The following is a 14,523-nucleotide window of genomic DNA, read 5'->3' as shown; positions in this document are numbered from 1 at the left end:
GATGATGGTTTATGGTCACTTATATATAAGATAAAGAGCAATCAAGTGATTCATGAAATTATTTTATGGACAAATAAGTAAGAGGAAAGTCATTGGAAGGAGCAAGGAGAAGGAAAATAATAAGATTTAGAGATGGGACAAGAATGAAAGTCTATCCCTTGACTCCTTCCGATAGTCTTGAACCAGAATCTTGTTTTATTGAGCACCTAATGAGGGAAAGGTACAATGCTAAACACCATGGAGAATACAAAGGAAACTGGGATGTCATAGGTGACACCAAATCACTTAATGACGTCTTCTGTTTTCATCTCATGCTAGCTAGGATGACTCTGGCATACTTAACTGTAAGAGGGGTGCTAAAAATTCAGATGCTAACCACAATCACATTGACAACTTATAATTCTCCCAATCCCAGATGGGCTAAATGAAGTAGAAAAGAGACCCTTGTTACATAGTAGGGAATGGTGAGATGGGAATAGAATTTGGGAGGCTTTGGGGACTTGTGCTGAAAGACAGCCTTGCTCTTAGTTCCCAAAAGCAATGCTAAAAAAAAAATGGAAGTCTGGAGTTGTGCACATAATCTCAGTGGCTATGGAAGGCAGGACTTGTCCTCTTCACTCCTCTTACTCCCTATTCTCTCCTGCCCCTCCCATTGCAGTCCTAACATTGCTCATCCTCCACTAATGATTCGAGCGCTTCACTTAGTTCCATCCTAGACTCTTGTGAAAGCACCTTCTCTTGTAGCTCTGAGCAAAAGTCAACCCCTCCAGAGACCGAGTGGTCAGACTGTTTTTCGTCCTGGTAGTAACTGCTCAGTTGATCCCTGGAGTGGGTTGGAGTTAGTGGCTGCTGCTGCTGCTGCCGCCGCTGCTGCTGTTGCTGCAGGAGAAGGCATTGGTAGTGTAGCGATGGTGAGTGGCTCAGGTTCTCTTTGAAGGATTTGTAATGGCTGCATTTAAATTCCAGTACCATCTTGGTGTAGGTGTTGAGGGTTGTGACGCCTGACATCATGCAACAGGTGAAAGAGACCCAGGCCATGCTACGTATGAAGAAACAGAAGAATTAGACAATGAGAGCCTGACTTTCTTCTCCCATGTGATTTGAAGCTGAATCTATAAGGATAAGAGGGCTTCCTCTTTTCTTGCATGTGATAACAGGAGGGCATATTTTAGGGAATTAGGGTAGAGAAAACTTCCCTTTCCAAAGACTGGTGGGGAAAAGGAGATGTATAGTCTATGTCAGTATTTTGGAAATCAGATTATGGATATTTTGGGGGTTCATAGAGCTTCATGGAGCAATAAAATTAGCCAAGCTAGCTGTATGAAGATTTAGCTGTTGTTTTATAACTTGACTGTGTTGGCCAATACAGTAAAATTGTCCATTATGTTAAACACAGACATAGTATAATGTGGTTTCTATGGCCAAATGTTTAGAGTTATCACAGCTTTATCCACTTCCCTCATGTCTTTTGGTAACTGTTTTAAGTACACACGAAAAAGTCTAGTATCTTCCCATATTCTGAGTGCCAGGAACTTTCTGTTTCTTCACCTAGGTCCCCAGTACCTATCTTCTGGCATTGTACCCGAAGAACCCTATCTCCTATGTCTTCCTCTGTCTGAAATCCATACAACTTAAGAATCATAACTTTGGGAGACAAGTCTTCCAATGAAAGGTATATTCATTCAGAACTATACCTCCCTTTTCCCCCTAAGCTCTCCAGAGTTCTAAACAGCCCAAGGACAGAAAATTTTGTGAGTTTGGGGCAGGATCAAAAGATGGTTTATGCGCTCTGCCTTTCACAATCAGAATGAAGCTAGGTTTGCTCTTGCTGTCCAAGAGCAAACTCAGCCTTATTTTGCTTAATTTGCTTAGGGGGCTAGTGACCAAAGCTAGGAAATGCCCCAATGCTGTGGATTGTAAGGGAATGCTATGGGCACCCACGAGAGTTTGCTAACAGCGACCATAACTGTATAGTAGCTGGTGAAGATTTCTCAAGGGAGAAATTCCAAGACCATGAACCCTTGAATCTACTATATAAAGTAGCAAGTGTCAGGAGCAGGTCAGGTGTCAGATAATAGCTATTTAACAAATATAGAAAAAACAAAAAACCACCCAAAATACTCTTACTCTATAGACTTATGATTATCTTCTTAGAATGGTAATTCCTTGAGATCCAGTATCATGTTTTTATAGTATAACTGAAATATACTTGGAACTCTATGAACATTTAATAAATGACAATACTTTAGAGAAGGGGTTCTTGACCTAGTGTCCATTGACCTTGTGGAGATCTGTGTATAGATTTCAGGGAGTGTGTGAACTTGGATGGGAAAAAAATTGCATTTTTCTTTTCACTAACCTTTAACTGAAATCTAGCATTTTTTAAATTATGAATATATGCAACAAAAATTATGCTGAGAAGGGGTTTTGAGGCTTTGCCAGACTTCTCAAAGGGGTTCATGACATGAAAAAAAGGTAATGACCACTGTTTTAGATAATGGTTAGCAATTAGATGAGTAGAAAATGTTCAGACATCTCATTAAAAAAGTGAAATCATTTTGAAGGAAGAGAAGATTCTGGTTTTCCCTTCCCTCATTTTATTTTCCGGGGAAATCTAAGATAAATAACATTTATCTCTTTTAAATTGACGCCATGATTATGAGGAGGTTTGTGGGGTAAATTGTAGGATTTTGTAGGAAGTATATGACTTCCCATATGTGGAAGAGTGGGCCCTTCATCGACCTAGGAATGAAACTCCACTCTTTTGTGCCCAGATACCAAAGAACCGTGGATTTAGAGTTAGATAGGAAGTTATCAAGTTTAACTCCTTTCATTTTACAGTGAGGCCCAGAGAGGTGAGGCGAGTTGTCAAAGAGTCACAGAGGCCATAAGCTGGGCTTTGAAACCATATCTTTTGACTCCAAATCAAGCATCCTTTCCATTGCGTTATGGCACCTCTTACCAACAAGATGTTATCCACTCTTTCCCTGAACACCTAGAAGTAGATGTATTTTTTCAAATAAGTAAGACTGATTTCTGTAAACCACACAAAAACATCAGTCTCATTATCTTAGTCACAGCTCTCATTTCTCATGGACAACTTGGACACAAAATGGAAAGGCATTTGAATGGTGATACAGTTGATGTAGCTCTATGAAGGTATGGAGGATCATGCCATTATTAGTAGGACCACTGAACTGGGCACAGGACTTGGGGAAAAAAAAACTGGGGGGAGCACATCTGTACTTGCTGGGGGACTGGTGAATTGGATGTCACCTAATAGGCCCTTTCATTTGGCTACAATCCTTTTTGGGATTTAGTTTTGGCTCCAGTTCTCTAAATTTGACAGTGACAGTGGATGAGGGATAAGGTGAAGGCCAAGGGATAGTAGAAGAACATCTTACAACAAGTTTTTTGGAGGTGATCTAGCAGATTTGGACTAGAGAAAAACTAAAGAGGACATGACTAAGGGTGTGTGTGTTTTGTGTGTGTGTGTATGTGTGTGTGTGTGTGTGTGTGTGTGTGTGTGTGTGTGAGACAAGAACCTTTTGGTGAACATACTAGAAGGCCCAGCCATAATCCCAAGTATGTGGCCTCCAGTCTTCTGGTCCCAAGTTGGCAGTTGCCTGGAAAACTTGCGTGTACATCATGTGTGCCACCATCCCCAAAAGGCCTACAGAGGGAATAAGAAAGCAGAGTCTATTACTATGTCTTATTATTCCCTAAATTTTTGGTAGCAAGTCTTCCTACTTTGAAGGAAATGCTCAGTTTCAAGGATCATAACTTAGGAAACTACAGATCCTTGGGGGATGGGGTGGGGCAGGTGTAGCGATGCAGGAGTTCCATGGCATTTGTCAGGACAAATGATGGAACAACTGCATCCCATAAAATTAAAAACTATTCTGAAAAGTGGTGGAAGGGTCAAGAGCTCTACATTGATTAGTCAGAAAGTTAATAAACATTTATTAAGTGCATGCTATAGGCCAGGCACTGTACTAAACATTAGCGATACAAAGAAAGGCAAAACAGAGTCTATTCTCAATGAGCTCATAGTCAATGGTTATAAACTGTTTGGGTCGAAAGCCTTTTAAAGTGTCTTTTTTCATTGCTATATCTTTAGTCCAACAGTCCTATTTCCTTGTTTTTCCCTTTCTCCCTCCCCTGGGTTTTTCTACCTACTTTCTCTTCCTTCTTGGATAATTTTTTTTTCCCCTGGACCTATATGCGTATATCTTTCAATATATTTAGTACATCCCTGAAAAGTTGTGGAAGCATCAAATGCTATTTTAAAAGCACTAGAACAACTTTAAGTTCAGAGGACCCTGTGGCAAATAAATCCTTATGAAAAGAAAAGAGGTTTCAGAAAATATAAATTAACTTCTTTCACATATATGATTTTAAAAAAGACATATAGGGACTTACATGAGCTGATGAAGAATGAAGTGAGAAAAATTAGGAAAACAATTTATATAATAATAACACTATAAAACTAGCTTTGAAATACTTAACTTTATTCAATGCGGTTACCAACTGTAATTCCAGAAGACTGATGATGAAACGTGCTACCCACCCTCAGAGAGGTGATGAACACAGGGTGCAGAATGAGACATGTTTTTTGGATGTGGCCAGTTTGAGAATTTGTTTCTCTTGTCTATGCATATTTGTTAAAAAGGTTTTCTTTTTCTTTTTTAGTAGTGGGGGAAGGGGAAAGATCTGTTTGTTAATTGAAATAAATAAAATTATTTTAAAATAACGTGTGGGATAGTACCTGTAATTCATTTTCACCTCTCAACTAATGCATTCTGACATATTGATCACAAACTAGGATTCATTACTAATAGGTTTGCACCAGCAGTCATTTCCAAGTGGATAAATATTCAAAGGATGTTAATAAATAGTTATCAAATGAATTGCAAACTATTAACAAGTTTTTGAAATATTGCTCTGAATCACTTCTAACAAGGGCCAAAACAACTCTGAGGTTTGTTTTACCACGCACCTTAAAAACTAGGAAAAATGACAGAAGATGGGAACGGTCAATATTGGAAGGATTGTAGAATGATATGCACGCTAATACATTGTTGGTGGAACCATCATCTTGGAAAGCAATTTGGAATTATGCTAAGAAAGTCACTAAAATGTTCATATCCCTTAACACTGAGATGCCTCTGCTAGGCATATAACCCAAGGAGGGCAACAGTACTTTTTGTTGCAGTAAAGAACTGGAAACAGTCTATGTGTATTGAGGGGGGAGGGGAGAAAGAGAATAGCTAAAATAATTGTGATACATGCATGGCACTCTTACTGTGTCATAAGACAAAGTGAATATGAAGAATACCTTTGTATTCAAAGAATCAAAGAAATAATTTTATGAACTGATGAAAAGTGAAGTAATATTAGGAAAACAATATGTACAATAAGTATAATGTAAATGGAAAGAACAACAAAAATAAAAATGGTATGTTGTATAATTATACTGACCACTCTTAGCCTCAAAGAAGAGAGGAGAAGAAACACTTCCCTTCCTTCTTTTCAGAGGAGGGTGACTATGGATGTGGAATATTACGTGTGTTGTTAGATAGGTTGGTCATTTTGTGTTAACTGCTTTTTTTCTTTAGCTTTATTCTTTGTTACAGCAGATGGCTCTCTGGATAATGGGGAATATTATGTGTGTTGTTAGATAGGTTGGTCATTTTTGGTTAACTGCTTTTTTTCTTTAGCTTTATTCTTTGTTACAGCAGATGGCTCTCTGGATAATGAAGGGGGGAAGGGATGTATTTGGAAATCAATGGAAAAACAAAAGATATTAACAAAGATTTTTAAAATGTCAGGTCATGCCAGACTAACACAATTCCCATTTTTGATGGGATTGCTAGACAGGCAGATTGGAAAAATGCTAGGAAAATAGTTCACTTGGATTTTAATAAAACATTTGGCAAGACCTTATGGATGTTATACTTGTGGAAAAAATGGTGAGAGATGTACAAAACAGCAATACAGTTGGGTAGTTTTGGAACTTGTTGAATGACAACACCCCAAAGTAGTTGTCCTCTTGGGAGGAGGTCTTTAGAGGAGCTACACAGATCTGATTATGCTGCTTAATATTTCTATTAATGACTTGGCTAAATACAAAGATAGTGTGGTTTTTCAGATTTGTAGGCATCAAAAAGCTATCAGATTGGATGACCAAGCCATGATCTAAAGAGGTCTTGATAGATAGAAGTGTACCTATTTGAGCAAATGCAATAAGATGAAATAAATGTAAAATTTTGCATTGGAGTTTTTAAAAATCAGCTTTATAACTATAAGATTAGAACATGGCTAAACATCAGTTCATCTAAAAATATTTGGGGATCTTGTGGACTATAACCTTAATAGAAGGAAAAGATGACTTTTTTTGGTGAGGAGGGAAAGCTAATTCAGGGCCTGTGATTTCATCAGTGAAGGAAACTCCACTGATACAGACGGGCTACTCTTCTGTAATTTATAGAGTGGAGGTACTGAGAAGTTAGGTGGTGTACCCATGGTCACATAGGTTTTGCGTGCTGGACTTAAATCTAGCTTTTCCTGATGCCAAGACTGGTCCTCTAGCCACACCAACCCATCTCTCATAGCAATGTGATATGGCAGGCAAAAAGCTAACAAAACCTTGGATTGCATTCAGAAGTATAATTTTCAGGACTGGGGGAGATGTTGATCCCTCATTACTCTGCCCTGTGTTTAATTCTGAGGACCATGTTTTAGAAAGGACAATGGTAAGTTGGAGAATATCAAGAGGAGAGCAGTCAGTGTGGCAATGGATCTCGAGATATTAATCCATATAATACCATATAAAGATCACTTAAAGGACTATGGCAATATTTAGCCAGAAGACAAGAAGATTTATGGAAAACAGGATAGCTGTCTTCAAATATTTGAAGGACTGTGAAGAAAAGGAATTAGGTTCTGTTTGGTCCCAGAGGGCAGGAGCAAAGAGTGGAAGTTTCAAAGAATCAGAAGCTTAATAGGAGGGAGGGAAGGAGAGAAGGAGGAAAGGGAACAGAGAAAAGGGGGTGGTGTCTTATTTTAGAAGGTAGTTATTTGTGGCAAAAGAACATGGCAGGCTCTATGTACTTGTGTAAGTGACGTGATGGGAGATCCTGTACCTCCTGGTTACTTTCTGTCTTTTTCTCTCCCTTACTAAGGCCTGATAATAGACTTTCCTAACCCAATTGATAGAATTAACTAGAGCAGTGATAAAGTCCCTCCAGAAACACATAGCAGAAACGGATATGTGCTTGCCTACTCACCTAAGAGGGGATATCATGGACATTGTTCCTGACCTCCATCCTCGTGTGTAGGGGAAGGGAATTTCCTAAGCACTGTTGTCTTGGAATCTAACAAAAAAGATATATTTCTTGGGCAGTGCCATAAGACTAACCCCAAGTTCAAGAGTTAAGAGGATTGATTTCAGGAGAAAGAAGAATTCCTAATCTCTTGGAGAAAGATTAACCACATGGTCCCTGCAACTGAATGGGCAGCAAGGTTAAAGCTGTGCCACAGGGGAACAAGGTATCTATCTTGCCATCCTGAGATACTGTAGTAAGTTATTTGGGTGGTGTAGATATGAAGGAAGAGGTTACCTGTCCAGTAGCTGTTAAACATACTTGTCTTCTGGGGAGTCCAAGCCATAAAGGGCACTAAGAGACTAGGAGGGATTGTAACTCCTAAGGATTCACCAGGATGTTGGAATGTTGCCTCAGTGGCAACTTTGAGTTCAGTTCCTTCTCAGGAGACTGTTTTATATGTTTTCTTCATCTGTTTATGGGACTCTGGTGTGTCCTTTCTGTGTTTTCTGTGGGATGGTATTAAAGCCATCCTATGCACAATATACATTCATTACTTGGGTGCTTGTAAAGGATCAGGGGATCCCTTTGACTCACTTCTGTGAAAATCTAGAGACAAACTATATTTGAAGATTTCCCAGAGTAAACTTCAGGTTCAGTCATAGTAAGCCAAAGAGAAAATGACCCTTTTGAATTAACCACTGAGATCATAACTATTTCAAGTGAGTTGAGAACCTAGAAATTTGAGGCACTTATATTTGTATATTGGGCAATTTTTGTATATGTTTGGAATTGATTTACCTGTGTACTCATTTCCCATCATATAATATGAGGTTCTTTAAGGTGGGCATTGTTTTGTTTTTGTCTTTGTGTCCCCAGCATCTAACACAATGCTTTACAGGTAGTAGACACTTAATAAATGTTTATTGGGGGAATGAGTGAGTGACCAGTGAATTTCCAATAGAGACCTTCAAGCAAAGGCCAGATGGCCACTTGATAATGTTGTAGAGGAGATTCTTGTACATGCGTGGGTGGGACTGAGTAACCCTTGAGGTTCCCTCCAGCTCTGAAGGGTTTGTGATTCTATGCCCTGAAGGGAGACACTCACCTGACAAGACTGAGGACATAGCAGCAAAGGCATTAAGCTTAAGTCCACAGCCAGGGTTTCCAGGGAATAACAATTCCAGTAGCAGTAGGAGGAGGCTGATGGATAACAGACTGACGTAGACAATCTCTGACCCCAGGGATAACCAAAGTATTCCTGCCAGAAAACAGAGAAAGAAGGCACCCTCGTTATGTCAGAACAAAACAGTAACCTAAAACACCAACTGGGAAAAAATAGGATGTACATACAAGATTTGCTATGAACAAAGGTTAGTGAGCAGAATAGCAGAGGTGATATGAAGCCAAGGAAATCAGGAAAGTCTGATCTCATCTGATATGTGCAACTTCCTTTTCCTTGAGATTCCCTTACAGAATAGCTTTGCCTACTCTGCACGCAATGGGTATTTCATAAATGTTGATGATTAATTGAATTTAGTCATTGAATGCAAGGGAGGTTCCTAGAAAGTCATTCTATTCTCATCTAATAATTTATAGATGGAACTTTTCCCATTACCAGCCTCAGAGAAAATGTCACCTCCCACACCCTCCTCCCTTTCCCACTTTGTTTGCATCTTTAATAAATGGTTACAATAATAGAACCATTGAGGATGGTGGGGAGAGTATGCAGCTTGGTGAATTAACAGTAATAATCATAATAACAACAACAACTTGTTCAGTTTTAGTCATGCCCAACTCTTTGTGACTCCACATGGGGTTTACTGGGCAAAGATGCTGGAGTGGTTTGCCATTTCCTTCTTCACCTCATGTTACAGATGAGGAAACTGAGGCAGAGTTAAGTGACTTGCCCAGGGTCACACAGCTAATAAGTGTCTGAGGCTAGATTTGAACTCAAGTCTTCCTCACTCCAGGCCCCACACTCTATGCCGCCTAACTGCCCTACCAACAACAATGACTAACATTTAATTTCAAGTGCTTTAAGATTAGTAATTTGGTTTACATATAAATAATACACATAAATGTAAAGAAGTACATATTCATTTGAAAGAAGAAAAGTAAAAGTAGTAGCTACAATAGAGCAGGCTAGGGAATGGCTGAGATTTGCTACACAGAGAGTGAGACAGAGGTCTGAACCTTTCTCAGATAGCTAGAATTTTGATCAAAGCTAATGTGCTCTAAGATGAGTTAGGACAGAGAATTTCAAAATTTTGATTATTAATTATTTTACCAAAGTTGAGTTTATTTTCTGCCCCTTAGGCTAAGACCATGGTGTCTAGGTAGCTATGGTAATCTGCTGAACGGGATGGGTACATGTGAGCCACAGTTACTTTCTGCTTTTGTTTTTTCCTTGAGTAGGCCAAGTAGAAGGGGATAATGACTGAGGAGGACCTCTGCCTCTGAAGCAATAGGAAGACATGGCCTGGAAAGAGAGACCATACTCTTCAATTACAAAGTCAGAGCAAGGAAGCAAGTTTTTCCTTTTTGCTTTAACTTTCTATCTTAGACCTTTAGACCTTGCCAGACAGTGGCACACCACTAGTTATAAGGTAAAAAAGAATGGCTTCCTGCATGGTCAATGGCCAGTGTTATAAAGAAAAGGCCTTTGAGCCTCCTTGAAAGATACCCTGCCTTCAACCTCAGCCAATAGGTGCAAGTAGACAGAGTTGTGTGACTCTGTGAGTCATTCTATCCTTAGGCCTCACGCAGTTCACAGCAGAGAGTCATGAGTTGTGTCTGCAGAGAGGGAAGTCAGTTATCAGCTATTCATCAGGGTTATGTGATCCAAGCTGACAGTCAACATTTGTATCATTCAGGCTTCCAAATATCCTTTTTGGGTCCTGAATTGTCCAAAACTTGGCTGTCTAATTACTCACTGAGTCAGCCAGTCTCAGGGAGAGATTTGGGGTTTCAAAGTTCCTAAAGGTAGCTGTTGGCATGACTCAAATGTGGCAGCAGAAATAAAGTTGGGCTGAAGCTCTTGTGTGAACTGTTTTTGATTAACTGATTGGCCTTAGCCAAATTACTTCACCAGCTGGGCTGTAGAATTCCTCACTTGCAAATTGAGAGGGTTGAGTTAGATAATTTCTAAGGTCTTTTCCAGCTCTAAAGTATGAAGCTTCTGGGAATTGGGAAGTTCAATTTAATTCAATAAATATTAAGCACCTACTATATACCAGGCACTGTGCTAAGTGCTGGGGATACAAAAAGAGGCAAAGGACAGTTCCTGCCCTCAAGGAGCTTACAATTGAATGGAGCAGACAACATTCTAACAAATATATACAAAGCAAACTATATACAGGATAAATAGGAAATAATTAATTAAGAGAGTGAAGGCACAGGAATTAAGAGATGTCCTGTAGAAAACAAGACTTTAGTTGGGACTTAAAGGAAGCCAGTTGCCCAACTCTATTTTGATCTGGGTGGCCAAAAGTAAACAACAACAACAACAACAACAACTTTTGAGAAACCAAGGCAGCTGCTCGGCATATCTTCTCCTTCAATTGTTCTCAAGAACAAAGAGGAGGCTGAGATCCTTGTGGTTGGGTTACCTCTGGAAGCTCAGAAAGTCACCCATTTAAGTCCAACCCTCAGGAACAGTCTGAAAGAGACTGAGTTTGTCATCAAGAGACCTCCCTTTTCAACCCCCTTAACATAGCTCTCTGTCCTCTTCCAGCACTCATCTTCTCTTACTGCTACTGAAGGATGCTGTATCCAACGTGGTCCAGTACCCAGAGTCTATCCCTTTCACCTTTCCCACCTGCATTGACTCATTCTATCAAGGCCTTGAGAGATGACAGTATTCCTAATATTTAACGAATCAATTAAAAGGAAAGTGTTGATCCTTTAATATCTTACTCCTCCCACTGTTATACACATTAAAGAAATTAGTTTCATCTGGGTTCAATGCTTTAAGGAATTTTAGATACTCTAGTAAGGGGGAAAATGGAGGAGACAGGACGTGTTTTGGACAAGAGTTTCTTTTCCTGCCTCTCACATTGTACCAGCAGGCAACGATATATTCTGCCCGCTGAAAGGCAGGCTCCTTTATGGCCCATCTTCCAGAGAAATATCAAGACATATTCATACCTCTTTCTATTGGTGGTGTGAGTTCAATGAAACTGCGGCACTTCTCTCCTGAAACAGACAATAAATACACATAGAAACGGGTAGATGACATTATGGGCAGGTCAAGGAAACCACACCTCCTTCATTTGTGTACCTAAGCTGCTTTATTTCTAAAGGTGCTGCCTCAAAGATAAGGAGGACAAAATTAGTTCGTTAGCATCACTATCATTATTATTAATGTAGTGGAGGTTGGATTGGAGCCTACTCTATGGAGTATGCTTGGAAATGGGCCTGAGGGTAGGGTGGGCAACCAGTGGAGCATATTTGGAATTGAGCCTGCTTCCCCACCATTTTCAGTGACACATGTTAAGAATTGGAAAGGATTTTAAAGGTGAACTACCCCAAGTTCTTTATTTTATAGATGGAGAAACTGAGACCCAGAGAAATCAACTGTCTAAATCACAAAGCTGAAGGAAGGAGACAGGGACAGAAACCAGGTTGCTTATTTCCCATTGTATGGTTCTTTTTACTATAGAGTGCTGCCCTCTCTTTCTTCTTACTACTTGTATTCTAAGAAAGCAAGACTTTTTAACTTGGGATCAATAAACTTGTTCATTTTCTCTCTCTCTCTCTCTCTCTCTCACCTATTTATCTGTCTATGCACATATGTACACATATGAAAACTATTTTAATATAATTAATTTCCTTTTTAATCCTATGTATTTTATTTTGTGCATTTAAAAAATTATCCTGAAAAGGGGCCCATAAGTTTCACCAGACTGCCAAAGGGATCCTTGCCATAAAAAAGATCAAGCAACCCCTCTGCAGCACAAATGATTTCTGTGCAGAAATTATCATAAAATGTGAGTAGTAACGGAAATTCTTAAAGGTAATGATTTTTTTCCATTTATTCTCTCTACTGAAGATCTCAGGAATGAGAAATCAATGGAGAATACTGGTTTTTGATCTTTTAGGAGGTAGTGGATAGAATCCTGGCTTAGTTGTTGGGATAGCCTGGTTCTAGCCCTGGCTCAAGTTGTGTGTTACTGCTCCACTCTTTGGGCCTTGGTTTTCTCATCTGCAAAATAAAAGACTAAGATTTTCAAAGGTGCATCCTGTTCTAACTTTCTATGGTTCCCTGAGAGATCTCTGTGGAGTAGAAGAGATACAAAGAGGTATTGGTTACAATGTATGTGTATGTTTGGTGTGGCAGAGGAGTCCCTTGTTACTGTATTACTCCAATGCTTTCATCCTTAGTTGTATACCTAAAACCTTTCCTGGGTATTGAACTCATTTGAAAAGTAACATAAGGTTTCTGGGATGGAGATGTTACCTGGGCTTTCCATGTTTTCCTCACAAGACAGCCACATGCCAGCATGGAAATAGCGAAAGGAGAAGCGGTCATCTCCTGTCTCCCAGCTGTAGTTTACCACCTCTTGGCTTGATGTATTGCCACTACCCCCATCCAAGGGCACTAGCATGCCAATGCACTTGGAGGCCATACTCTTCCCACACAAGGGCTTGGGCACTTTCTGTGTGCCCACACACCAGTAGCTGCTAAGGAAGGATGTGGTAGAAAGGCAGAGGGCCATCATGTTGAGGATGACTGCTACAATAGTGTGATGGTGGAGGGCCAGGAGCTTCAAGAAATCCATCTGCAACAGACAAGCATTTGCAAGGGAGGGAGAAGGAACTCCTTTTTTTTTGGATCTGGCTACTTTCCTCTTCTATTCCTTGAATTCAAATCACATTTCTGCCTTTACTGGAAACTAAGCCCATGATAAAATCTTTTCTCAGTGCTTTTATGAAAGTTCTATTATACTCAATATATCCAAAGAGGAACTTGTCATTTTCCCTCCCAAGTCAGTCACCTCTTCTCCTAACTTCTATATTTCTATTGAGGGTACCACCATTTCTCCTGGCAATAAATTTCCAACTTAGAGTTGAAGTTATCCTTAACCCCTTTTGTTCATTTATTCTCTACATCCAATCTATTGCCAAGTCTTATTAATTCTGCCTCTAAATATCTTTCACATCTGACCTTTTATCTCCACTCACAGAGCTAACTGTCCTATTTCATCTGGACAATGCAAGAACTTCTTAATTGGTCTCCCTGCATCGAGTCTATTCTCTCTTGTACCATTTTCTACGCAGCCACATTTGATATTCTTAAAGCATAGGTATGACTATATCACTTTCCTGCACAAGAAACCTGGTTGGCTTTTTATTTCCTCTAGGATAAGATATGAACTTCTCTATTTGATGGTTAAAGCCATTCACAATATGACTATTGTGAAAAAGCCCTTCACAATTGATAAGGCCCTTCACAAATTTAATCTCTATTTCCAGGCTGATTACTCATTATTTTTTTCACATACTATATTCTAGTCAAATTGACCTCCTTACTATTTCTTGTGTATGTTTTTCCATCTCTTATATCCCTGTCTCTGCATGGACTGTCTATGTCTGGAATGCTCTCCTTCCCTTCTTCCACTTCTTGGAACCTCTAGAAACTCACCTGAGATGCTACCTTCTCCAGGAATCTTTTCCTAATTCTCCCAGTTCTCCAAGCTCCTTTCTGTCCTGTAATTACTTTGCACAGCCTGAAACCATTCTTAGGGACATGAAGCTGTTGGAATGGAGAGGTCACCTGGGATATGCTTGGCACAGTACTGGTACATAGTATGTGCTTAATAAACGTTTATTAACTGACTGAAATGCTGTCATGGAAATAGCGAAAAGAAAAGTGGTCATCACCTATCTCCCAGCTATAATTTATCATCTCCTGGAATTTAAAATTTATTTATCTGTGTATGTGTTATTCTCCACAAAGTCTTACTCCAATGCTAATTGTGGTGTGGAAGTGAGTTCTTTATGCTAGCTGAGTATGGAGAGGTTCATCACCTGTAGACTAGTCATTTGGTGGCGAATTAATTGGGTTCAAATCTGACCTCAGACCAGACACTTGACACGTACTACCTGTATGACCTTGGGCAAGTCACTTAATCCCATTGCCTAGCAAAAAACCAAACCAAACCAAACCAAAAAAGAGCCACCAGAGGTTCAGCAA

The 14,523-nt window shown here is 39.6% G+C and overlaps 1 protein-coding gene across 1 annotated transcript; it reads right to left on the bottom strand.

The window, feature by feature from the left end:
- Positions 1 to 650: 650 nt before the first annotated feature.
- On the bottom strand, positions 651 to 13,108 carry GSG1 (germ cell associated 1). The gene is made up of 5 exons (XM_021001651.2): positions 12,787 to 13,108; positions 11,475 to 11,522; positions 8,434 to 8,586; positions 3,562 to 3,673; positions 651 to 1,039 (listed from the first exon to the last, which is right to left on the bottom strand). The coding sequence occupies exons 1-5, from the start codon at positions 13,106 to 13,108 to the stop codon at positions 661 to 663; spliced, it is 1,014 nt and encodes a 337-aa protein (XP_020857310.1). The 3' UTR covers positions 651 to 660.
- Positions 13,109 to 14,523: the final 1,415 nt, after the last annotated feature.

Source organism: Phascolarctos cinereus, unplaced genomic scaffold (assembly GCF_003287225.1).
Source record: "Phascolarctos cinereus isolate Bilbo 61053 unplaced genomic scaffold, phaCin_HiC Scaffold_1;HRSCAF=81, whole genome shotgun sequence".
NCBI lineage: Eukaryota > Metazoa > Chordata > Mammalia > Diprotodontia > Phascolarctidae > Phascolarctos > Phascolarctos cinereus.
The sequence above is the reverse complement of the archived record's forward strand: the minus strand, read 5'-3'. Positions and strand labels throughout refer to the sequence as shown.

What these genes read in the sequence shown, in the direction of transcription:
- GSG1 (XM_021001651.2), bottom strand. Translation starts at nt 13,108, where the DNA reads ATGGATTTCTTGAAGCTCCTGGCCCTCCACCATCACACTATTGTAGCA. An exon ending in GGAAAACATGGAAAGCCCAG is followed by an intron (nt 11,523 to 12,786) that starts GTAACATCTCCA and finishes TGTCTGTTTCAG; the next exon opens with GAGAGAAGTGCCGCAGTTTC. An exon ending in CACACCACCAATAGAAAGAG is followed by an intron (nt 8,587 to 11,474) that starts GTATGAATATGT and finishes GTTTTCTGGCAG; the next exon opens with GAATACTTTGGTTATCCCTG.